Raw genomic sequence first — 27,631 nt, 5'->3', positions numbered from 1 at the left:
CAAGCGCGCTGAAGAAGCCGCCTGTACCGCCGACACAGTATTAACATTGTCAGCACTGCCCACAGATGGTGCAGGTATGACTGCCGCCATTTTTGTGCCATTTCTGTTAGTCAGTCAGTCATCACTGAAAGAAGCCCCTGTGAGCAGTCTGCCATTACAGTTCGTTAGTCATCAGTGAGAGGAGCTCCTGTCAGCAGTCAGCCATTTCTGTTCGTCAGTCATTAGTGAGAGGAGCCCCTGTCAGCTGTCAGCCATTTCTGTTTGTCAGTCATCAGTCACAGCACTATAGCCCAGAGAGGAGCCCCTGTCAGCAGTCTGCCATTTCTGTTCGTTAGACATCAGTCACAGCACTATAATCCATATAGAGAGGAGCCCCTGTCAGCAATCTTACCTACCAGTTGCTACCAACAGTCTCAGCACCAGCAGTCAGTGCCAGTCGTCCAGCCATAGCAACCAGTTACAGTGCCAGCTGTGTTAGCCACCAGTCAGTGTCAGCAGTCTCAGCCACCAGTCGCAGTAGCACCAGTCAGTGCCAGCTGTGTCAGCCACCAGTCAGTGACTGCAATCTCAGCTAGAGCCGTAGTGCAAACAGTCTCAGCCGCAGCCAGCACTCTCAGCCACAGACAGCAGTCAGTACCAACAGTCTGCACCACAGTCAACGGTCTCAGCCACAGCCACCAGTATCAGCCACCAGTCAGTGCCAGCAGTCTCAGCCACCTGCCGCAGTCAGCAGTCTCAGCCACAGCCAGCACTCAGTGCCAGCAGTCTCAGCTACAAGCCACAGCCAGCAGTCACAGCTACCAGCCAGCAGTCAGCAGTCTCAGCCATCAGTCAGTGCCAGCAGTCTTAGCCACAGCCTCCAGTCAGTTCAAGCAGTCTCAGCCACCAGTCAGTGACAGCAATCTTAGCTACAGTCAGCAGTAGGGAAAACAGTCTCAGCCGCAGCCAGCACTCTCATCCACAGCCAGCAGTCAGTACCAACAGTCTGCGCCCCATCCAACAGTCTCGGCCACAGCCACAAGTCTCAGCCACCAGTCAGTGCCAGCAGTCTCAGCCACCAGACACAGCCATCAGTCTCAGCCACAGGCAGCACTCAGTGCCATCAGTCTCAGCTACAAGCCACCAGACACAGCCAGCAGTCTCAGCCACAGCCACCAGTCAGTGCCAGCAGTCTCAGCCACCTGCCAGTCAGCAGTCTCAGCCACAGCCAGCACTCAGTGCCAGCAGTCTCAGCTACAAGCCACCAGACACAGTCAGCAGTCTCAGCCACAGGAAGCACTCAGTGCCAGCAGTCTCAGCCACCAGTCAGTGTCAGCAATCTCTGCAACAGCAAGCAGTCAGTGCCAGTGATGCATATTCCAGCAACATATAAGCCAGTATTACAGTAAGATAAAATATTAGAAAAGTACAAGCCTATATTATTGGGACTATCTACTAACAACATGACACCCAAAAAAAAGGACACGTCAAGTAGGACAAAAGACACAGACAATCAATTCCTACATAAGCAACTTCTTCTGGAGAAACGGTCAGCTCAGCAAGTAAATATAAAAAATAAAAAAAAAGCTGAAAAACAAAGAAAAAAAAGAGGAAATAGATCAATTGAAGAAAAAGAAAATGAGCGTCACAAAAACGCTAAAAGACAAAGACTCAGAAGAGCAAATAGATCTATAGAAGAACTGGAAAATCAGCGTAAAAAAAATTGTCTAAGAGAGAGACAAAGACGAGCAAATAGATCTATTGAAGAAAAGGAAAATGAACGTCAGAAAAATGCCAAAACACACAGAGCTAGGAGAGCAAGTCTTACTGCAGATGAATGAAAAACACTGTCAGCAACAAGCTAAAATAAAGAAAGGCAGGATAACAGATCTTCAAACAGACACAATACATTTGTCAACAGCCACACAGGAGAGGATAAATGATATAAGAGAAAGACAAAAACGTAAGAGACATGCTGAAAGAGAAAAAGCTAGGAGAGCAAGTCTTACATCAGAAGAACGACAATTACAATGTTTGCGGCAAGCACAATTCCAGAGACTGGCCCGAAGTAAACGAGTGGAAAATAGTGAATCTAGGGCTACAATAGAAAGAATGGCAATGATAAATGATATAGTTAATATTAATGAGGGTAACATTATACCCCACACATGTGGAGATTTAAATCAGATATGCAATTGTTGTCAAGCAAAACATTTTGAAGGAGAAAGACCATCTGGTCAAAAATTTACACAGTGTTTCTCAAACGGAAAAGTAAATCTTCAACCAATTCGAACAAATCCGTTTATACAGCAGCTCATGACGGGTCAGCATCATTACAGCAAAAATTTCATGCTAAATATAAGGTCAATAAATAGTGCTCTAGCATTTGCATCTATGGGAGCTAACATTAGTCCGCCTTCTGGCTATGGGCCATACTGTTCTCGAATCCATGGTTCGATTTGTCACAGAGCAGGAACACTGCATCCTCAACAGGGTGAAAACAGACAGTTTGCACAATTATACATTTTAGATCCCTCTGAAGCTGCAGAACAAAGAATGCAAATTTCTGCCAACTCAGGAATAAATACAGAGCTTATGCAAACATTAAAGGGACACTGACAGGCCCAATTAGCATATTTAGGCATATATATGTCAGTACAGGTCTTATAAAGTCTATTAAAATCATCTAAGTATCCCCCCTGTCCACCTTATAAATATTGAAATATTAAGTTTTATAACCTGCTTGTCCGGTCACAAATCTGCCCAAGGTGCGGCGTTTCATCTGAAAATGCGCCCAGCCAGCCGCTCCCAACTGCCGTCTGAAGCCCCGCCCAGCTCATCAATATTCACTTCGCTGGGCGGCGGCTACAACTCTCCCGACTCAAGATTCTGCGCACAGCCCATTCGATCCTCTGGGCACGTCCTCCGTCCAATCTTCAGCGCATGCGCCCGGCCGGGGTCACATCGCTCCTGCGTACAGAGCGCTGCAGCCCCTGCTTTATGCGCATGCGCCGGGCACTTGAGTCGGGAGAGTTGTAGCCGCCGCCCAGCGAAGTGAATATTGATGAGCTGGGCGGGGCTTCAGACGGCAGTTGGGAGCGGCTGGCTGGGCGCATTTTCGGATGAAACGCCGCCCCTTGGGCAGATTTGTGACCGGACAAGCAGGTTATAAAACTTAATATTTCAATATTTATAAGGTGGACAGGGGGGATACTTAGATGATTTTAATAGACTTTATAAGACCTGTACTGACATATATATGCCTAAATATGCTAATTGGGCCTGTCAGTGTCCCTTTAAGTACATTTATGGCACAATTCAATCCTTTTGCCGAGGCCTGCAAAATGTTGTACCAAGTTGAAAAAGAATATGAAGAGGATGCTGCAAAAAAATGGCAATGTTATTAAGGAATGACAATAGTACAAGATCGCAAAAATGACCAAAGGCGCTATAACGCACCAAAATATAATGAGGTTGCTTTTATTTTTCAAAATGAAGATGGAGAACCACCACTTGAAAGAGATCTTCTTATACACTGCAAACCAAGTGAAGATTATACAAATAAAAAATAAAAAAACACAAATAATTAGTGTCCTTGATCCTAATTTGGAACCCATGGTTTATCCATTGTTATTCCCCTATGGGGATCAAAGCTGGGGAATTGACATTCCATTGCAAAACAGACCACAAGCTTTACCGTCTTTCCATTAGGGTCCATTCACACGTCCGTAAGTGTTTTGCGGATCCACAAAACACGGACACCGGCAATGTGCATTCCGCACATCGCCTGCACTATAATAGAAAATGCCTAATCTTGTCCGCAATTACGGACAAGAATAGGACATGTTCTATATTTTTGCGGAAACGGAAGCACGGATGCGGAAGTGCGGATCCGCAAATGCGGATGCGGACAGCACATTCTGGCCCCATTGAAAATGAATGGGTCTGCACCCGTTCCGCAAAATTGTGGAACGGATGCGGACCCATTTTGTGGATGTGTGAATGGACCCATAGAGAGGATTTTAACCCCTTCTTAAATGCAGGCTGCATTACACAGCAATATATAGTTGATGCATATGTAAAAACAGAAGCCAACAGACTCAAAATCAGCCTAAATTGCGTGTTGAAAAATACTTTGGATTAATGGATCATTTTACTTAATGAAGCCAATGAAGCAGGCCTGAGTCCTGAAAAAATGTATATTTTGCCTTCTTCATTTGCAGGGAGCCCCAGAAACATGCAACAAAATTATCAAGATGCTATGGCAATTGTCAGAAAATATGGAAAACCAGATCTTTTTATTACAATGACATGCAATCCCAAATGGGAAGAGATTGTACATAACCTACAACATGGACAAACTGTTGATGGACAACCACATTTAGTTGCAAGAGTATCTCACCTAAAACTCAAAGCTCTAATTGATGACATCAGTAAAAAACATATTTTTGGAGTCCCAAAAGCAATGGTCTACGTGATAGAATTTCAAAAGAGAGGTTTACCACATGCTCACATACTTCTCATTCTTAAAGAAAGCTGTAAACCAAAAAAATTAAGAACTGATAGATAAAATAGTCTCTGCTGAAATCCCTAACATAGAAATCACTCCTCGCTTACATGCAATTGTAACAAAGCATATGATTCATGGACCATGTGGAGCTCTCAATCCTAATTCTCCATGTATGACAAATGACAAATGCTGTAAGGATTTTCCGAAGGAATTCCAACAAAAAACTATTGCTAATAGCAATGGCTGTCCAAAGTACAAGAGAAGAAATACAGGCCAAACTATAATTCTTAACGAGAAGAATATTGATAATTCTTGGGTTGTACCATATAATCCTTACTTAGCGTTGAAGTAAAATTGCCACATTAATGTGGAAGTTTGTGCATCAGTGAAAAGTGTCAAATACCTTTTTAAATATGTGTACAAAGGTCATGATTGTGCAAATGTTGTCATTCAAGAACAAGGTACTTTGAATCATGATGAAATAAAGACCTTTATTAATTCTAGGTATGTCAGTGCTCCAGAAGCAGCATGGCGTTTGCATGGGTTTGAAATGCATTATCAATCCCATACAATCCATAGATTAGCGGCGCATCTGCCTGAAGAACAATCATTTTTTTTCAACCCAAATGACATTACCACAGCGGTACAGAGAGCTTTAAACCATGATGCTCAATTGGCAGCTTGGTTCAAATTAAATCAACAAAAAGAGGAAGCAAAGAATATATTATATTCGGACATTCCTTTGCATTATGTGTTTGACTCTCAAAATTGTTGTTGGAAATTGCGTCAACGTGGTGCAGAAAAAATTATTCGACGAGTGTATTCTGTCAACTTAATATCAGATGCAGAGCGTTACTGTCTGCGTCTACTATTGCTGCATGTGGCTGGTGCAGTATCCTTTGAAGATCTGAGGATGGTACATGGAAATGTATATCCCACTTTCCAAGAGGCTGCAAAAGGAAAAGGACTTATTAATGATGACGTGTGGGCACTTTGGAAGATAATGTCCACTTTGCAATGCCTAAACGACTTAGGGAATTATTTGCACATATCTGTGTTTTTGCATCATTACAAAATATGAATGCACTTTTTCTAAAATATGAGCAATATCTCATTGAAGATTTAGTTCATAAACATAAACAACACAATGATGATTGCACAATATGTCGTAAGATCGCAATTACAGAAATAGCCAACATTCTGGTAGTACATGGCAAAAACTGTGAAGATTTTGGATTGCCTTCCACAATGCCAAATACTGATCAACTTTGGAATATGTATGACAAGGAATTACAAAAATGCACAGGTGAAGAAATGGAGAAAAAACATTAAACAGAGAACAAAAAACAGCTTTAGAAAAAATATTGTCTGCAAGCAAAAATGACACCTTTGCAACCGTTGTTTTTTTTTTGGATGGTCCAGGAGGTAGTGGTAAAACCTATCTTTACAAAACTCTTCTCAGCACAGTTTATGGAGAAGGTAACATTGCACTCCCTGTAGCCTCAACAGGTATAGCAGCCAATCTTCTTGAGGGTGGAAGAACATATCACTCTCAGTTCAAATTAACTCAATATCAAATATGCGTCTCAATTCTGCTGCTGCTGAAAATTTGAGATCATCTACAGTACTCATTTGGGATGTGTACAATGGCCCCATCTATCGACAAACTGCTAGAAGAAATAATGGATAACCACAAACCCTTTGGATGAAAAGTTTTATTACTCGGCAAACACTTCCAGTGGTTCCTCATGGTGACCGGACAAAAATTGTAGAAGCATGTATAAAGTATAATAAACTGTGGCAAAACTTCCAAATACCTAACCTTACTAATAATATCCGTTCAGTTGACACTGAATTCAGCAATTGGTTGATCCATGTTGGCAATGGTGATACACCACACATTGACGGTTTGCCTGAAGACATAATTGAAATCCCTTCAAAAATTTTATGTACAGGAAATATTGTCAAAGAATTATTTGGAAAAAGAATTCCAGTTGCCGATGTCTCAAAGATAACAAAAAAAATATTCTTTGCCCAAAGAACTCTGATGTTGATAGTACCTGTAGCAGTAATAGCAACCTGCAGCAGTGATCCTATTCCATCACACCTCCTCCAGTCCCTGTCCCCTGCTGTCATCACTCACCTAACTACAATTTTTAACCTCTCTCTCTCTTCTGGTATCTTTCCCTCCTCTTTCAAAAACTCTATTATACCCCCACTACTAAAGAAACCATCTCTTGACCCGACCTATGCTGCTAACTACCGACCTGTTTCTAAGCTCCCCTTCATCTCTAAACTCCTTGAATGTCTTGTCTACTCTCGCTTAATAAGCTATCTCTCTGCAAACTCTCTTCTTGACCCCTTACAATCTGCCTTTCGCCCTCTTCACTCGACAGAAACTGCCCTTACTAAAGTGTCTAACGATCTCCTTACAGCAAAAAGAAATGGTGACTATTTGCTACTGATTCTGCTGGATCTCTCTGCAGCGTTTGATACCGTAGACCAGGCATACTCAACCTGCGGCCCTCCAGCTGTTGTAAAACTACAACTCCCACAATGTCCTGCTGTAGGCTGATAGCTGTAGTCTGTTCGGGCATGCTGGGAGTTGTAGTTTTGCAACAGCTGGAGGGCCGCAGGTTGAACATGCCTGCCGTAGACCATAAACTCCTCCTCACCATGCTCTACTCAATTGGCCTTAAGGACACTGCTCTCTCTTGGTTCTCTTCCTATCGCTCTGGCCGCTCCTTTATCATTCGCTGGCTCTTCTTCTTCTTCTCTTCCTCTTGATGTCGGCGTTCCTCAGGGCTCAGTATTAAGTCCTCTACTCTTCTCCCTCTATACTGCCGCCATCGGACAGACTATCAGTAGATTTTGCTTTCGATACATCTCTATGCTGACGATACCCAACGATACACCTCATCCCCTGATCTCACCCCTGCTTTACTCCAAAACACCAGTAATTGTCTGGCAGCTGTCTCTAACATCATGTCCTCTCTGTATCTAAAACTGAACCTCTCAAAAATTGAACTTCTAGTCTTTCCATATTTCAAATTTCGGTCTGCAGCACTATTATAACTCCTGTGCAACATGCCCGCTGTTTTGGGGCCACATTTGACTCTGATCTTTCCTTTGTTCCCCATATTCAATCACTCACATGCTATTGTTGTCTGCACCTCAAGAATATTGCCAGAATCCGCACTTTTCTTACGGTGGAAATGGCAAAAACTCTTGTTGTCTTGATTCATTCTCGTCTTGACTAGTGTTGAGCGCGAATATCGAATTTTTTTTGTGAATATCGGCACTTCGCTAATTTGCGAATATTTAGAATATAGTGCTATATATTCGTTATTTTGAATATTCTTTTTTTTTTTTATTGTTACCCTAGCTTTGTCCAAAAGCAGTACTTTTAAGAGAGGATTCCTTGCTCCCTGCCCACTCAAGTCAGTGCCCGTTGCTGCCTCTATCTACTTCCCGTGCGCATGGAGCGTCCCCATCACCATGGGAACGCCTCCATGCTAGAATGTACTGTCGGATGTGAGAATCAAGTTGCAATCGCAATGCGAATAATATAACTTGAATAAATCGCATAACGATTTTAACTTGTACCTTGTTTACAATGGTTGGCTTTCTTGAATTAGCGAAGATGGAGAATATTTTGTTTTGAGGAATAAATATATTCGTCATCCTCGCTAATTTAAAGTAATTTAGTAAAACAGGTCTAAGTTGAAATCGCAATGCGATTAATTCAAGTTATATTAATCGCATTGTGATTTTAACTTGTAGCTGCTGCTGGGTCTCGACTCTCTAATGGAATGGGTCAGCTTGCTAGAATTAACGAAATTAACGAATATGGAATCTAGCAGTGCTAATTTGTAATCGCAATACGATAATATTTGCTATTATTATTAACCGCATTGTGAATCCAACTTTTATAATCCACTATTCTTAGATATAGTACTATATTCGTTATAACCGACTGTTAATTCTCCCAATATCACCATTATCAAAATCGCCTAAGTTGTAATCGCAATGTGATAATAACTTAAATTGAGGAAAATGTAGAATACTTCGCTATCTTCGTTGATTTAGAATACTTCGCTATCTTCGTTGATGTAGAATACTTCGCTTTCTTCGTTGATGTAGAATACTTCGCTAACTTCGTTGATGTAGAATACTTCGCTATCGTTATTGATGTAGAATACTTCGCTATCTTCGTTGATGTAGAATAAAGAATACTTCGCTATCTTGATTCTTTTATTAACAAAGACATAGAATATAGCGCTATATTTGTGTTAAATCTAGATCTCCAAGATTAAAGAATAGGAAAGTTGCCTTATTATTAAGTTATAAGGCAATTAGAAGTTATAATTTATAACTTCTAATTCTAAGCTTAAAAATCGCAATATGCCAATGATTAAATCGCATATTAATCACGATAAATACAATAATGACGAATATTCGATTTAGACAAATATAAGATGAATATTCAAGCGAATATTCGCAAAATATCGCGAAATCGAATATGGCACCTCCCGCTCAACACTAGTCTTGACTACTGCAACGCATTACTAATCGGTCTCTCTCTCACTGAACTCTCCCCCCTTCAGTCTGTTCTAAATGCTGCAGCCAGGCTCATCTATCCATCCAACCACTACTCTGATGCTACTAGTCTGTGCCAGTCACTTCACTGGTTGCCCATCCTCCACAGAATGCAGTTCAAACTTCTCACCCTCACCCACAAAGCTCTCCACAGTGCTGCACCTCCATATAGCTCCTCCCTCATCTCCATCTACCACCCTACTCGTGCTCTCCGTTCTGTTAGCGAGTCGCGACATAAGATTAATAACCTCCATAATTTGTACCTCTCACTCCCGTCTTCAAGACTTTTCTCGAGCTGCACCTACTCTCTGGAATACTCTGCCCCGGAATATTAGGTCAATTCACAACTTCTCCACCTTCAAATGTGCCTTAAAAACACATCTTTTCAGGCAGGCTTATCAAGCTACCTAAAATGACTTTTCCCAGACTAAACCTTTCCCCCACCAACTCCTCTGACCTAAATTCGATCCTCTAGTAGTCCCAAACCCGAAGCAGATCGGCCAGCACCACTCCTGTCAGTTCAATAATGGCTCAAATCCTACTTATCACAATCAACTACCTTATGTGTCATCCCCAATTCCTCATAGATTGTAAGCTCTTGCGAGCAGGGCCCTATCTCCTAGTGTTTCAGTTGCATATTAGCCAGTTACTTTTGTTTTGTACATGAACCCTATGAATTAGTAAAGCGCTGCGGAATATGGTGGCACTATATAAATACATTTTTTTTATTATTATTCTTATTATTAATATTATTATTATTTATTATAAGAGGTGCTAAACATTTTGGAAGGAGACACTGTGACATTCCTCAGCTCAAACTCAATTGATGACTCAACTGAGGAAGATATGCAGAACTATCCTATTTAGTTTCTTAATCAGCTAACTCCAACAGGAATGCCGAAGCATAAGCTGAACCTTAAAAAGGGAGCAGTAATTATGCTCCTTAGGAATATAAACACAAAAAGAGGATTGTGCAATGGAACCCGCCTCTTTGTTAAAGACTTAAAAAGAAACCTCATTATTGCTCAAGTAATAACAGGTTCAGCTGAAGGGGACATGGTCTTTATTCCCCATATTGATTTGGCTCCATCCTCTACTAATTTACCATTTACATTAAGAAGGCGACAATTTCTAATTATATTAGCCTTTGCCATGACAATTAATAAAACTTAGGGGCAAACCTTAGAAAAAGTTGTCATTTACTTGCCAGAACCAGTATTCGTCCACGGTTAGTTATGTGTTGCATTATCAAGAGTTAGAACTTTTTCAGATGTTGTTGTAAAGGTTGTAGATGGTCCTGAACAAGGCAAACTGTTGCCAAATTCAGACAGAATATTTACAAAAAATGTTGTCTATAAAGACATTTTATAGAAAAATTTCAAGACGTTAAAAAATAAATTCTTCCTCAATATCTGCTTCAGATATTGTATATTGCAGATTGTTACAAAGTTTTACACTAAGGCAATAATAATTATACTAACTGTATTGTGATATATACGTTTCCATTTAATTTTTTTTTTTATTTTGACTTTTTGACAAAATATTTTTCACAAAAGCAAAAATAAAACAAGAAATACAATGTGGTCAAATTCCCAGGCTATTTAATATAGACTTTTCCTACTAATGTTTATGCTTACTATTATAGCTGCCATTATTGTAACGAGCTTAATGTCTAGTTCTTAATAAAAACACTATCCAAGTGCTCTGGACTTCAGACCTTCCAACAAGGTAATGAGTCATGACCCTAAGAACACAGTCAAGACAACATAGGAGTGTCTTAGAGACAATATCCTTGAGTGGCCCAGGCAGAACCCTGACTTGAACCCAATCGAACATGTCTAGACAGACCTGAAAATGACTGTCCACCAAAGGTCCCCATTCAACTTAACAGCTTGAGAGGATCTACAGAGAAGTATGGCAGAAAATCCCAAAATCCAGATGTGCAAACCTTGTGGCATCATATCAAAGAAGACTGAATGCTGTAACTGCTGCCAAAGGTGCTTCAACTAAGTACTGATTAAAGGGTCTGAATACTTATGTGAATGCAAGATTTTAGGTTTTCCTTTTCAATAAATTGGCAAACATTTCAAACATTTTGTTTTCACTTTATCATTATGTGGTATTGAGTGCAGAGTAATGAGGGAAAACTTTTATTTTAGCACAAGGCTGCAACATAACAAAATGTGAAAGATTCTGAAGACATTCTGTTAAAAATGCTAGTAATCCTGAAGGGCTTAAGTACCATACTAGGCTGTGTCCTTAAGGACTTAATAATGGCATATTTTGTGGCAATGAAATCCGGAGCAGATAGTTTACAACAATTGTATCTAATTTATTAAAATGCACCTTCTAGATCTGAATTTTTTATAAAGAGTTGAATTTCTTTTTTTGCTTGTGTGATGAGCAGTCTTACCTTTGTATCACTAATTTATACCTTTTTTAACTTTTTAATTTTAAGACAACTTTCACACGGTTAGTATTTGATCAGCGTTTTTCGTCAGTTTTTCTTAGCTACAACCAGGACTGGGTCCAAAACACAGAACAGGAATAAATCTTACCATTTATACTTTTTTTTTGTAGGTTCTATTCCTGGTTTTGGCTTGCAAATACTCATGCAAAATATTGACCAAATACTGAACGTGTATTGCAGTATTTTGACATTTGTTTCTGGAAAATTTGAACGGTATAAGAAATACACAAACCTCTTTGTATGCATGAAATCTAGGGCAAGTGGAAGTACAGTTAGGCTCCATGCTGTATATCTCAGAATATGGAGTGCCTATTTGTCTGTAGTGTGCTCCATATGTAGAACCCCATACCTATAGATCCTAAAATGTATGCATTGTTATATTGCAATGCATAATTTTATAATATTATATAATATAATATTTAAAGGGCTTCTGTCACCCCCCCCCCCAAAAGTCATTTTTCATTTTTGGGCTAATTAAAATCCTTATAGTGCGATTATTCAATATACAGTATAGTGCTCTTACCTTTATCCGTGGCTTAGTTTCTTTAAAAACCGCACTTTAGTGATGGGTAACTTATATGCAATTAAATGAAGCTACTGGGTGTAAATGGCCTCACGCAACCTAACGGTTACCTTTTCTTGGACCTACCTTCCCATCCCTTATTTCAATTGCAAAGAGAGTTGAGGCAGCTCAACACATTGGTCCCCCCTCTCCCCCCCTCCTCTCCCTTCCTTACTCCGATCTTTTTCTTTCTTCTCTCCCCCCCTTCTTTATCTCTTTTATTTTTCTCTTTTAACTCTGTGATATACGTAAATGGTATATATTCTAGGCTGTCATTGTCTTCCTTGAAGTGTCATGTTTTATTTTGTAAAACATCTCATAGCTTTCGCTGTCACCTGGAAGATGGTGGCTCTCCCGCAACACGAGTCAATGGACATGGACTAGAGTATACGCGTCTTCCACCTGTTGAATGATATGTCTATGACCTGTGTCATCTGCAATATATACCTATTACCTCTGATCAATTGGTCAATTGACCATTATATGTTCTTTTTGATAAAAAAAATCTTAAAAATAAAGAATTTACAAAAAAAAAACAAAAAAAAAAAACCGCACTTTTATAATATGTTAATTACCTTGCTACCAGAAAGTAGGGCGGTTACTTGCTGGTAGCCGCCGCATCCTCCTTTCAAAAAAACGCCCCCTCTTCCTGTTGATTGACAGGGCCAGCGAGCGCTCTCCTCCTCCGGCTGGTCCTGTCTGCAATTCAAATCCCACGCCTGCGCATTACGTGTCTTCATTCGGCGCAGGCGCTCTGAGAGAAGGACGCTCGCTTCCTCAGCACTTCCTCAGTGCGCCTGCGCCGATGACGTCTTCTCTTTCGGGTTTAGAGGTGACGTCATCGGCGCAGGCGCACTGAGGGAGTGCTGAGGAAGTGAGCGTCCTTCTTTCAGCGCGCCTGTGCCGAACGAAGACACGTAAGGCGCAGGCGCGGTATTTGAAAAATGCTGACAGGGCCAGCCGGGGAAGGAGAGCGCTCGCTGGCCCTGTCAATGAACAGGAGGAGGGGGCGTTTTTTTGAAAGGAGGATGCGGCGGCTACCAGCAAGTAACCGCCCTACTTGCTGGTAGCAATGTAATTTACATATTATAAAAGTGCGGTTTTTAACCACCTCAGCTCCCCTAGCTTAAACACCCTTAATGACCAGACCACTTTTTACAATTCTGCACTACACTACTTTCACCGTTTATTGCGCGGTCATACAACTTACCACCCAAATGAATTTTACCTCCTTTTCTTCTCACTAATAGAGCTTTCATTTGGTGGTATGTCATTGCTGCTGACATTTTTACTTTTTTTGTTATTAATCGAAATTTACCACAATTTTTGCAAAAAAATTACATTTTTCACTTTCAGTTGTAATTTTTTTTAAAAAAAACGACATTTCTATATACATTTTTCTCTAAATTTATTGTTCTACATGTCTTTAATAAAAAAAAATGTTTGGGTAAAAAAAAAATGGTTTGGGTAAAAGTTATAGCGTTTACAAACTATTGTACAAAAATGTGAATTTCCGCTTTTTGAAGCAGCTCTGACTTTCTGAGCACCTGTCATGTTTCCTGGGGTTCTACAATGCCCAGACAGTAAAAACACCCCACAAATGACCCCATTTCGGAAAGTAGACACCCTAAGGTATTCGCTGATGGGCATAGTGAGTTCATAGAACTTTTTATTTTTTGTCACAAGTTAGCAGAAAATGATGATTTTTTTTTCTTACAAAGTCTCATATTCCACTAACTTGTGACAAAAAATAAAAACTTCCATGAACTCACTATGCCCATCACGAAATACCTTGGGGTGTCTTCTTTCCAAAATGGGGTCACTTGTGGGGTAGTTATACTGCCCTGGCATTTTAGGGGCCCTAATGCGTGAGAAGTAGTTTGAAATTAAAATGTGTAAAAAATGCCCTGTGAAATCCTAAAGGTGCTCTTTGGAATGTGGGCCCCTTTGCCCACCTAGGCTGCAAAAAAAGTGTCACACATGTGGTATCGCCATACTCAGGAGAAGTTGGGCAATGTGTTTTGGGGTGTCTTTTTACACATGCCCGTGCTGGGTGAGATAAATATCTCTGTCATATGACAACTTTGTATAAAAAAATGGGAAAAGTTGTCTTTTAGAGAGATATTTCTCTCACCCAGCATGGGTATATGTAAAAAGACCCCAAAACACATCGTGCGGCCCCATAGACATGAATGGGTCTGCGGAACGAAATTACGGACGTGTGACTGGACCCTAAGGGAGCAACGTGGCTATTAATATAATAGCCACATTGTATGAAAACTGGCAGTGAACAATCCGCAGGTGGTGATGCAAATAGACACATTATATGAACACTGGCAGCGAATAATCTGCAGGTGGTGATATATAGCCACATTGTATGTACGCTGGCAGTGAGTTATTTGAATGAGGCGATACAAATGGCCGCAGTGTATAAATGCCGCAAGTGAGCAATTTGTATGTGGTAATACAAATAGCCACAGTGCATGAATGCTGGCAGGGAACAATTGATATGTGGTAATACAGACAGCCACATTGTGTGTGCACCTAGTGAATTGAGCAGAAAACTGCCAAGTAGTGTTGCGCTTATAATAAACAGTGTGGCTGCCTGATCGCCAATTTGTGATAAGTCCTAATCGTCCCCAGTGGCTACTGTGGATGGTGATAGATGGACGTGAGTCTGTTCCATATAACACAATGTGGTAATAACATCCATAAACATACAGATAAATAAAGCACCCACTCAGTCTTCCCAGCAATTCCAAGACTACAAGTGACATATTGCCAGTCCCTGATAGTTTTAATTGTTCATGATCTGTCGTCTGTAGGATTAATTTTAAAGGTACAATTAAATAATTCGTTTTATATACATTAAAAATTTTTGTTGGGACCCTTAAAGGGATTTTTTGTATAATAAGTGAATTTTCATCCCGAGGGCTCCAACCTAGGGCTAATTTTGTTGTTGTACATTATAGTTACACATAAATTATAGTCAATATCATTGGGTTCCACCATCTTACCTGGATTCAGGCAAATTGAAGCATTTTGACATTTCTCATAATTTAAATATGGTGTCAACTGGACACAAACTGGACTCGGGGCATCATCTAGCAGACTCAGGGATATCTCTTCTCCGCATACATGTGCCTGAATAACAAACAGCAATTGGGACTAAAATCTTTTGTCACAAAGGCACTATGGCCCTGATTTATCAACAAGAGGCAACTGGACATGTGTTTTCACATTTGTCTATGTGTGTGAAGGTGACAGTCTATGTTCCAGCACTTGTTGAATTTAGCACAGGCAAACAATCTCAGCTACGGCAGGTCAGAAGTGCAGGGCGCTTGAAAACTATTTTTTGAGACAAGCCCTGTGATAAATAAGGCCAAAATCAAACTCCACAGGAAGGCCCACAAAACAGATGAATTTCTGAAACTTACTTAGCAGGAGCAAGAAATAGCATTGGCCTGTCTCAGACAATTGATAAATTTCTCTTACAAGTAAAATGACAGGAAAGTCCCAATTTACTCCAAAATAAGACAAAGCCAGTTTGATATACAGTCCTGATCAAAAGTTTAAGACCACTTGAAAAATGGCAAAAAATCATATTTAGCATGGCTGGATCTTAACAAGGTTCCAAGTAGAGCTTCAACATGCAACAAGAAGAAAAGGGAGTGAGTGAGACAAAACATTTTTTGAGCATTTAATTTAATGAAAACAACGAATAAACTGAAACAGGCTGTTTTTCAGCTGATCAAAAGTTTAGGACCACATGCCTTTAAAAGGACAAATCTGTGCAAAGATGTGGATTCATTGTCATTTTCTGTAAGGTAGTCACACGTTGTGATGGCAAAGGCAAAAAAACTCTCCCTTTTTGAACGTGGCCGGGTTGTTGAACTGCATAAGCAGGGTCTCTCACAGCGCGCCATCGCTGCTGAGGTGGGACACAGTAAGACAGTCATTTGGAATTTCTTAAATTTTTAAATGATCCTGAGGGTTATGGAACAAAAAAGTCAAGTGGATGACCCAAAAAAATGTCATCAGCACTGAGCCGGAGGATCCAATTGGCTGTCCGTCAAGACACTGGACGATCCTCGACCCAAATTAAGGCCCTTACTGGTGCTGACTGCAGCCCCATAACCATCAGACGGCATCTGAGACTGAAGGGCTTCAAAAACAAAAAACGTCTTCAAAGACCTTGTCTCCTTGAACGCGACAGAACTGCTCGTTTGGACTTTGCAAGAGAGCACCAAACATGGGACATTCAAAGGTGGAAGAAAGTTTTATTCTCCGATGAGAAAAAATGTAACCTTGATGGTCCTGATGGTTTCCAACGTTACTGGCATGACAAGCAGATCCCACCTAAGTTGTTTTCTACGTGCCACAGTGGAGGGGGCGCCATAATGGTCTGGGGTGCTTTTTCCTTCAGTGGAACAATGAAGCTTCAGGAAGTGCAGGGGCCTCAAACGGCCGCTGGCTGTGTCCAGATGTTGCAGAGAGCATTCCTCATGACTGAGGGCCCTCGTCTGTGTGGTAACGACTGGGTTTTTCAACAGGACAACGCTACAGTACACAATGCCCGCAGGACAAGGGACTTCTTCCAGGAGAATAACATCACTCTTTTGGCCCATCCTGCGTGTTCCCCTGATCTAAATCCAATTGAGAACCGTTGGGGATGGATGGCAAGGGAAGTTTACAAAAATGGACAACAGTTCCAGGCAGTAGATGGCCTTCGTGCGGCCGTCTTCACCACTTGGAGAAATGTTCCCACTCACCTCATGGAAACGCTTGCATCAAGCATGCCGAAACAAATTTTTGAAGTGATAAACAATAACGGCGGAGCTACTCATTACTGAGTTCATGTTTGGAAGTTGGATTTCTGTTTTGGGGGGGTTTAGTTTTTTTTTGGAGGTGTGGTCCTAAACGTTTGATCAGCTGAAAAACAGCCTGTTTCAGTTTATTCGTTGTTTTCACTAAATTGAATGCTCAAAAAATGTTTTGTCTCACTCCCATTTCTTCTTGTTGCATGGTGAAGCTCTACTTGGAACCTTGTTAAGATCTAGCCATGCTAAATATAATTTTTTGCCATTTTTCAAGTGGTCTTAAACTTTTGATCAGGACTGTATCAGGACCTATGTGTCTACATATAGAGTGCCTATGGGTCTGGGTCTGTGCTGCACTTCATATAATACTACATAGATCAGTATTTAAAGCACTGCTAAATGCTACCATATGTGCATGTGGAATCATAATACAGCAGAACCATGTGCACAGAACATGTATGAAGGGTATTAGCATCCCTGCAGCATTGACAAAAGACTAATTGTATGGCCAGCTTTAAGGACCAGTAAAATTTTTCCTCCTCTACATTCCGGTTATAACTTTTTAAATATTTTTTCTTTATTTTGGCTGAATGAAACTTTAAATTTTGCAGGAAGGAGAGAAGATTAAAAAACCCTGCACTTATTTCAGTACCGCCCCTGAAATATGCAGCCCTGTGCAGGAGCCCAGTTTGCCCTGGTTTGTCATGATGGTTTGTTTTGTAAAACTAATTGAAAACAATAATTTATAGCAACAGTCACTGCGAAAATGTTAAGATCCACTATGGACAGGATAGGGACAGTGTAAGATGGGAACTTTGTTGATGTTTCCGTGCATGAGGTTTAAATGTTTGGCACAGCTTATTTGACAATGTGATCTGTACGCTGGTAAACGTCTGGGTCATGGCACCAATAAATGGTGTAATTAGGTGCAGATGATGATTAGATGAACAAGTGCTGATCTTTTCACTCAGCTTCAGGAAAAAAAAAAATAGATATGTCAATCAAGTATGATGTATGATTAATGGGGGAAAGGGGGTAGATAACATGTACAGAATTCCATGTTATTCTCGACCTAGGACCTTGTACAGTCACACAGGGAAAGAGAATATATGTCTGTCCTCCTGCAGCATGCCAGCACTTCTCCCACTTGCTTTAACCCTTCATACCTCAGATGTGATACTGGTCTACTTTGAAAGCTGACAATCTAAACTTTTAAATAAGCTTGATATGCTAGTTGAGCTACAGCCTTTAGAAATCAGGTCGGGGTTGAAAGTTACAGGTGTTGCAGCTCTTACTAGGACCCATTTCTAGTGGCTGTATCTTGCGATGTATTTAGGCTAGTGTGATCTTGGTCTTATTTTAAATCGTGGCTGTAGGCTAATCACAGCTTAAGATATAGTCCTCAGAAGTTGCCCCTCTTTCTGCATCCACATATGGTGTTCTTTCAAATCAGTGTGTCATGCACCATCAGACACTAAAGGAACAATTGAATTGAGAGCATTTAAAGGGGTTGTCTGCTTTCAGAAAGAAACCGGACAACATACGGGATCCTTCTGCAAAAAAGAAGTAAGCGTTACTTACCTGACAGATCCCTCTCGGCTGGGCTCAGTTTACCTAGCTTCAGCGGTAATCAACAACATCATGTTACCTCATTGTCACACAAATTGAAACATTATTACACATATATAATAAATAACTTACATCTTTTACAAATTCCCAATCTTCAAGTTTCAAGAAGATTTCATATGAAATGTTACTGACGTTTTCCATGGGAATATCACAGTCCCAAGTCAAAAAACCTTCTTTGTTCCTGATACTCAGTGACAGGTTTTTTACCAAGTTGTATTCAAGCCCTGAAAGAAATTTTGGAAAGGTGGTAAGTACATATCCACTTTTCCATGGTGATTGTCTTGCAATTGGATTTTAGAGGGTTGTACATGTTTCAGTAATGCACATCCCCTCAGCAATGCCCTCTGACATACGTATGGTTTAGATACTTATTATGAATTGGTAGCCTTTTTAAAGCTATCAACGACAAGGGAAACTAAATGGAAGCCAGATTCATTATCAATGTGCCCCCCCAATAGATTAAAATGTGAAAGAAAGAAGAAGGTTTGGGGAATATGCTCAGAGATGTACACATTAGCTGAGCTTTGCTTCCCTAAAGTAGTGTCAGGGATCAGAGAGGAAGGAAAGAAGGTGCACTCTGACTCCACCCTCAACCCCTGTCCCTGCCTACTTACACTACCCGTCCTAGGCGACGGGGCGTAACTGGGCGAAGGTCCCTTACTTTCGTAAGTGCACAGAGGAAAGATACGGAAGGTCAACAAGCCAAGGGTCAGAACCAGGAGAGGCAGGAGTACAAATGGAGTGGGCAAATGTAAGGTCAATAGTCAGAGCCGAGGTCAATCCAGGAGAGCAAATACGTACAAAGGATGAGACGAAGTCAGGTCAAAGAACGAGCCGAGGTCACAAGGTCAGGAGGTCAATCAGAACAAGCAGCCGCAGACTAGAACCAAGTGGGGAGTGCCTGTATTTATAGTGGGGAGTGAGGGTCATGTGACGTGACAGACAGACAAGTCGAGCACCGAGTGATCAGGTCGGCGCTCAAGGCAGACCTAGAAGCAGGGAGCCTCCCAGCTAGCAAAGCCGCTCTGGGAACAAGGCCGAACACAGATCCTCGCTCCCGAAGCTAAGCAGGTCTGCGGCTGATGGGAGACCGAGTGCGCCTTCGGCGCCCCGTTACAAGTAGATTATAAATAGAGATGAGCGAATCAAATCAAAGGTGGAATTCTATCCGAATTTCAGAATAAATTTGATTAGCTGCGAAGACAAGTTTCCTCGTGCTTCATGGTAGCGAATGGATTTAACCTGAAATAGTGTAAAAAAACAAAAAAAAAATCATACTTACATCATCCATTTGCTTCTGACAGGCCGGCAGCCTCCATCTTAATTGACGTCATCTCGGGCCGCGCTAGATTTCACGCAAGACCGTCAAGCAAGATGGCAGCGGCCGGTCCGTCGGGAGCAAATGGAGGAGGTAAGTATGATTTAATTTTTTTAATGTTAATTTTACACTGTATTTTTACTTTCAGATGCTGCAATCATGTATGAACGCGGCATGTGAGGGAAACAACGATGGGGAGCGGAGTTATCGCAGCTGTCGTTGCGCCCACTACTTACAAAGAAATTCGGTTCATGACAAAGTAATTCGTCACAAAGTTAATTTTTTTTTAAAATTCGGCAAAGCAGCCGAATCTAATTTTCCAAAACTTCGCTCATCTCTAATTATAACAGATTGACTGGACCCTTAGCGTGCCTTCACACGCCGCAGATTTCTGCAACTGAAGATCAGTTCCATTCATCTGAATGAGGATTGCAGAAATCCATGTGCTTGCCATTAAAATAACCCCATTCACATGAATGAACTGATTTTCAGCTGCAGTAATTTCTGCAACAAAATGTGTCGCATGTGAAGGCAATCTTACCAGCCCTTTCGGCAAAAGAAGCCACCCTAAGGGTATGGCCACACGAGCCTTAATTTCTGCATTGCATTTTGCTACATCTTCATGTGTTATATGCAAATTTGTCATGGATTTTGTGGTGGATTTGCAATGGATTTCACCCTATACATGATGTCTGTCTTAATCTTCCCCTGCACTTGCGGTGTAGATCCACCACTGATTCTAAATGTAAGACAACTTCCGAGCTGTTTTACGTTTAGACCATTTTCTAAGCCTAAAAACAGGTGTAGAAAATGGTAAATAAGATGGGCCTGCTGCAACATGGCGTGCACCAGATATACCCTACAAAAGTGGCATATATCTGTTTCTATATGACCCCCCCCCCATGTTTTTTGTGTGTGTATAAGATTTCTAAAAATGTCATTGTTGGTACTGTTAAACTGTCTGATAAGCTCTGTGAATTTTATCAAAATGTCAGTAAAAAGTACAGATCGCCCCTCAAAAATGAGCCCTCACACAGCTAGGTATAATTTATTTTTTATTTTTTCAGTTTTTCAAAGCCAGTGGTGTAACTAGAATTGACTGGGCCCCACAGCAAATTTCTGAACGGGGCTCCCCCCTCAGCAACTTCTTTGCAACCCCCTCCCCCCCATGCAACCCCCACTCTTGTGGCTAGTCAAAATCTTTCTGTCAGACCAGGCCCGACAGCTGCTCCGTCTGTTTCCTACAGTATCAATGTATATAATGTCATTGTATAATACTGTTGAGGGGGCCCTGACAATGAAATCTTTTATTCCTCCTCCTGGGTGGGCCCCTTCTGAGTTCAGGCCTCAAAGCAGCTGCTTCCCCTACAGCTACGCCCCTGATCAAAACTATACAAATGTGGTATTGCTGTAAGCATACTGAACTAGAGAATGAAGGGCACAGGTGAGTTTTACTGCACAATGAACACTGTGAAAACAATACCCATTAAATTGTGGCAGAATTGGATATTTTTTTCCATTTCCACCCCATTTTTCCCCAGCTTCCCACTCCATTGTGTATGCAAGAATAAATGGTTCCATTCTAAAGTGCAACTTTTCCCACAAAAAAATGAGTCCTAATGTTATGCGAACGGAAATACAAATATATATATATATATATATATATATATATGGGCCCACAGGCAGGGAGTGAAAAACAAAAATGCTTAAATCTAAAAATTTTCCTGAAAGGGTTAAAGGCAATGTGTCACCAAAAATGTTATCTGCCAGTTAAAACCAGATAGCAACACATATCCTTTTATCTAACCTGTTTTAATTCATTGCAGATTTATTTATTCTATTTCTTGAACATGATTATGGGGGCGGCCATCTTGCCTAAGCTGTTCTTAACAGGATTTAGAAAGCATTAAGAAAATTGCTTTACAGCGGCCACATCCTATTGTGAATGGTGGATCCTGTCTTATCTATACACAGAGGTGATATCATTACAGGCAGAATTAGGACGACAGATAAGCAGATATCTGCAGTAAAGTGATATGTACAGACCAAGAAGTGGTGCCTATTATTAGGCTTCGCGACCAGTGAAGTTTTTGTTTAACTATAGCTATTGAAATAGAAGATTAAAACATTATCAAAAATTCTTTAAAAATATGTTAAATTTAAAAACACAATTTAAACAATAGGTCTTTTTCTGATGACACATTCCCTTTAAGTAAACAATTATACATTTTGTGAGGCTTACCGTTAAATTTGCAGCACCAATGTGAACGAAAATAGTGCCACAGTATCCATATAAATGCCATGGAAATATGCATTTTCTGTTATTCTGTTCAAATCTGGAAAACAATAAAAACCCTGTAAATATTGGAATTTTGTTCATTTCAAGTGCATATAATAACAGCTAACTGGTTGAAGAGGACTCCAGCTTGTATAGGCCCAATATCCTCCTGTGCGTGGATTCTCCTTTAATCGACTTCTAGCAGGCATATAGCACACTAACAAAAGATCCAGCCTCAGGGTAAGAGCAAATGGACTGTAGCTTTACACCAATTAAATAAAAAATCATAGCAGCAAAAATACAATACCCCCAACAACTGCTTAAATAACACAAACACAAACTCAGGATAGTTTGTGAACTGTTGTGGAGGCTAGTCTATTTTTGCTATTATGATTTTAACTTTGTTGGAAGAAAGCTCTTACCCTGATACTACATAATTTGTTTCTGATGCATCTACTGACAGCCTTGTAATGATTTCAATATGTTTATGACAAACAAAAGGTGGTGATAAAAAAAACTGTTGTAAGATTTACAGAAGTACAATTTTTTAGGATGAAGAGGAGCAACAATTTAGGCTACATTCACACGAATGTGGTGTTTTGCAGATCCGCAAATTGCCGATCCGCAAAACACGAACACCGGCCCATGTGTGTTCTGCAATTTGCGGACCGCGCATGCCACGGCTGTCATAGAAAATGCCTATTTTTGGCCGCAATTGGATGCAGCCCCATATAAATTAATGGGACTTGAATAGAACTGAGCTGCAACTAGACCATGTGACTGTACAGTGAGGTCACATGCCCTAGGAAGAGGCCATGGCACTCACATCTAATCGGCGGGGTTCCCAGGTGTCACACCTCCACCGATCGGATATTGATAACTTATGCAGAGAATAGGTCATCAATATGAATTCCAAGATAACCCCTTTACCTACTACCTTCACCGATTCTCGCCACCCCTGTTCTAGTGTTGCTCTGATTCCTGGTTCAGTGATGACAGGGGCTGACTGGAAACTAAAAGTGGCCCTGGAAAAAAATTAAAAGTGGCAGGGACAAAAGAAGTAGGCAGGGCCAGCAATACCATAGTGCAGAGCAATATACTGCCCCAGCTGAGCCAACTACCACTATGCACAAAATACTACCACCTGTGTCACAGTATTGAACTGTATCTCTGTCCTGAGGACATCGATGCAGTTGAATTCAGGAGGGCTCCTGCAGTTGCTGAACAGGTGCGTAGGAGAGAATCAGATCATTAGGAGGGCTGGGGTGGCCCTCCTTGGCATCGGCCCACTGGGAAATTTCACTGTAGGGTCTATGGCCAATCCACCCCTGATGTTCTGACACAGGGGCATGTGACTGCCACAGCCAGTCACCAGCTGCTGCAATCTAAATTGGTAACCAGCCTTCTATTAATTAGTAAGTCACTATAATTTGAAGACCAGACAACCCCTTTAAGATTCTTTGCATTCATAAGATAAAACAGTGTAGAGTATTTCCACAAAATTACTTTATGTATTGTAATGCTTCATAAAATGAAGAAGTGTCCTCCAATTATAGGAATGTCCTGCATCTTCATAGGACTACAGGCAGACAGTTATGTTCTTCTGAAGTTCCTCTATTACACAGGGAGATACATTCAATGTATTGTATGGTTTTCTGTATGGTGAAATGATGTAAACAAAGATAATGTTGAACTGCTAACACAAAGAGAACAAGCAATATGCACTGTCAAGAACTTTTTCTTAGTTCTATTCTGTGGTCATCATTCTTGGTGACATCTTTTCTTTCTTGCCCCTTAGAACTTTTTGTGGTCATCCCTTCTAGCTCAATGTGTCTTCTTAACTTTAGTATTTTCACATCACATGGTTTCCCAGCTATACATGCCGAAAAAGAAACTGATTGGAATGCAGTGGTTGATCAGTAGGAATATGCAACTGTGGCTGATGTTCATTAAGGTCAATAAGAATGAATGGAACGGTCAATTATGGCTTTATCAGACACATTTAGGCGGCCCGTACACAATGCAGTTAGCAGCAGGATCCGCATGTGGATCATCCCTAATTGCCAGACCACACCTGTACTTGCGGCCAGCACCTGCACATGCCATTTGTTTCAAACAATATGTACAAGCGAGGCCCAGCAGATACAGGTGCGGCACGGTAATTAGATGTGATCAACATGCAGATCTAACCTTAGATCACTGGATAGGCCATTACTATCTGATTTGTGGTGGTCTGGCATGCTACCACAGCTGTTCTCCAGTTGTTTTCGCTCTAGAACTACATGGCTTCCTCCATTGTGAAATGAATGGAGCTGTTGACTGCAGCGCTACTCCAACTAAAGTGAATGGCAGCAGTGCTGGAGTAACCTGAGGATAGGCCATCACTTGTAAAGGTTGTCCTAAAGAAAATGAAATTACAGTATGCTAAGAATGGGCAAAGTTCTGACACGCAATTGGAAAAATTATCTGGCTTTCGTATTAATAAAACAACTCTTCAACTATTGACAAGGGCAGCAAAAAAAAAAAGTTAAATTAATTGCTTAAATTTTTTACTTCTTGCAGAAATTGTGACTTTTTGGGGCTCAATTTACACCAAAAACTGGCGTAAATTGATGGTGAATAAACAAGGACCGATGCCATGATACTTCACATGTGAAAACCTTAAAGAAAAACTTATCCTGAAAGTAAAATACTACTGTTTTCCCCTCTAGTTTATCCACAGTTGATTCACAATACTTACTAATTTATATAAAACGTTTCACTCTTTTATACTACTTATTATAAGTACATATTGGCTATTTAGTATATACAGTCCTGATCAAAAGTTTAAGACCACTTGAAAAATGGCAAAAAATCATATTTAGCATGGTTGGATCTTAACAAGGTTCTAAGTAGAGCTTCAACATGCAACAAGAATAAATGGGAGTGAGACAAAAAAATTTTTGAGCATTTAATTTAATGAAAACAACGAATAAACTGAAACAGGCTGTTTTTCAGCTGATCAAAAGTTTAGGACCACACCTCCCAAAAAAAAACTAAACCCCCCAAAACAGAAATCCAACTTCCAAACATGAACTCAGTAATGAGTAGCTCCGCCGTTATTGTTTATCACTTAAAAAAATTCGTTTCGGCATGTTTGATGCAAGCGTTTCCATGAGGTGAGTGGGAACATTTCTCCAAGTGGTGAAGACGGCCGCACGAAGGCCATCTACTGTCTGGAACTGTTGTCCATTTTTGTAAACTTCCCTTGCCATCCATCCCCAGGGGAACACGCAGGATGGGCCAAAAGAGTGATGTTATTCTCCTGGAAGAAGTCCCTTGTCCTGCGGGCATTGTGTACTGTAGCATTGTCCTGTTGAAAAACCCAGTCGTTACCACACAGACGAGGGCCCTCAGTCATGAGGAATGCTCTCTGCAACATCTGGACACAGCCAGCGGCCGTTTGATGCCCCTGCACTTCCTGAAGCTCCATTGTTCCACTGAAGGAAAAAGCACCCCAGACCATTATGGCGCCCCCTCCACTGTGGCGCGTAGAAAACATCTCAGGTGGGATCTGCTTGTCATGCCAGTAAAGTTGGAAACCATCAGGACCATCAAGGTTACATTTTTTCTCATCAGAGAATAAAACTTTCTTCCACCTTTGAATGTCCCATGTTTGGTGTAAAGTCCAAATGAGCAGTTCTGTGGCGTTCAAGGAGACGAGGTCTTTGAAGACGTTTTTTGTTTTTGAAGCCCTTCAGTCTCAGATGCCGTCTGGTGGATATGGGGCTGCAGTCAGCACCAGTAAGGGCCTTAATTTGGGTCGAGGATCGTCCAGTGTCTTGACGGACAGCCAATTGGATCCTCCGGCTCAGTGCTGATGACATTTTTGTTGGGTCTTCCACTTGACTTTTTTGTTTCATAATCCTCAGGATCATTTAAGAAATTCCAAATGACTGTCTTACTGCGTCCCACCTCAGCAGCGATGGTGCGCTGTGAGAGACCCTGCTTATGCAATTCAACAACCTGACCACGTTCAAAAAGGGAGAGTTTTTTTTGCCTTTGCCATCACAACGTGTGACTACCTTACAGAAAATGACAATGAATCCACATCTTTGCACAGATTTGGACTTTTAAAGGCATGTGGTCCTAAAATTTGGATCAGCTGAAAAACAGCCTGTTTCAGTTTAATTGTTATTTTCAATTAATTGAATGCTCAAAAAATGTTTTGTCTCACTCTCACTTCTTCTTTTTGCATGTTGAAGCTCTACTTGGAACCTTGTTAAGATCCAACAATGTAAAATATGATTTAAACTTTTGATCAGGACTGTATAACTACACATTGCACCAGTGTAGTTCCCTACAGCTATGTGACATTTACGGTTTAAAACGAACGCTACATACATACAGTCAATCTTATCTGCAGAACATCAGCTATGCAATGAATATTGTGACTTCTCTGTTATCAGCCTTTTCAAGCTGTAGTACTTTTCAGTAGAATTAGTGACAAGAGGTAACTCTTTTATCTCATGTAAGTCCAGTTCTAATAACCTTTCAAAATATTTCCATGTATATTTAAAATACTTATTGCTTTAAATTTTTTTTTTACTTTTACAGTTCTAAAATTGTACAATATACTGCATAAACCACCTTACTACATATCACATACAGTATGTCATACTACCCAGCTCACCTGTAGTTTCTGGCCATTCATTTCACTGGAGCCTGTATCTTTATTCACTTTACAAGAAGAGTGATTATTTCTGGGAAGTACACAGAAGTATACAATATCATCATAATGCATTAGTAAGGGACTTCCCACAAAAGTTGGGAGGAAGGAGGACAGACAGAAAGAAGAACAAATGGTTAGATGTGCTCTTCCATCAGTTCCTCTGTCTATAACTGTAAAACTTTTATGAGCAGAATAAATCTGTTCTGATCCATATGTTTCACAGTATGAATTAAATATGGCTAGTAGTCGTATAAGGTGTGGAGGAGAACCTCTAAACATTGGTAGAACTGCTCCAGTTTAATTATTTGCTTTATGCCAATGTTACAGTATGCCTGAGCTGTGTTGGTGTGTTTCAAGTCCAGAGCTGAAGACCAGTTGTTGCCTGTCTGTGGTGTGCTTGTTTGTAGACCGTTTGCAAATTGAGGCATATGTGCATCATGCTCTGCATGTGGGCCTGTGGCATGCTCATGAAATGGGATGTCTTTACCATCTTGGGAAGGATCGTTGGACATGTGTATATTTAATTGTTTCAACTCTTTGATGAGCGCGGTTCCTTTAATGGTCATAGACTAGGAGGATACCATGAGGTATCCGGTAGCTGGTGCTATGGGTCCAGTTTGTACGGCCAGACCAAAATGGTCCATGTGGCAACATCACCGATGAAAAGACTAGTACAGTATGTGGAGGAAGCATGTCCTACAGCAGGTCTTAAGGAGACTCTGCAATGATATAGCCACTATACAGTCACATAACCC

General features: G+C 40.8%; 1 protein-coding gene across 3 annotated transcripts in view; it reads right to left on the bottom strand.

The window, feature by feature from the left end:
* The window catches only part of LOC120994859 (interleukin-5 receptor subunit alpha-like), a 53,520-nt gene extending 26,611 nt beyond the window's left edge, over nucleotides 1-26,909 (bottom strand). The window contains exons 1-4 of one of the 3 annotated variants that reach the window (XM_040423716.1): nucleotides 26,838-26,882; nucleotides 22,130-22,223; nucleotides 18,642-18,793; nucleotides 15,138-15,264 (exon numbers count right to left, since the gene is read on the bottom strand). In XM_040423716.1, coding sequence (XP_040279650.1) covers nucleotides 15,138-15,264; nucleotides 18,642-18,793; nucleotides 22,130-22,202 — 352 coding nt within the window. In that variant the 5' untranslated portion in view covers nucleotides 22,203-22,223; nucleotides 26,838-26,882. Of the gene's footprint in view, nucleotides 1-15,137; nucleotides 15,265-18,641; nucleotides 18,794-22,129; nucleotides 22,224-23,671; nucleotides 23,862-26,837 lie in introns of those variants that run through there. The other 2 variants (XM_040423717.1, XM_040423718.1) reach the window with 2 other exon arrangements.
* Nucleotides 26,910-27,631: the final 722 nt, after the last annotated feature.

Source organism: Bufo bufo, chromosome 3, assembly GCF_905171765.1.
Source record: "Bufo bufo chromosome 3, aBufBuf1.1, whole genome shotgun sequence".
NCBI classification, from domain to species: Eukaryota; Metazoa; Chordata; class Amphibia; order Anura; family Bufonidae; genus Bufo; species Bufo bufo.
Note: the sequence above shows the minus strand (reverse complement) of the source record. Positions and strands in the feature narration are given on the sequence as shown.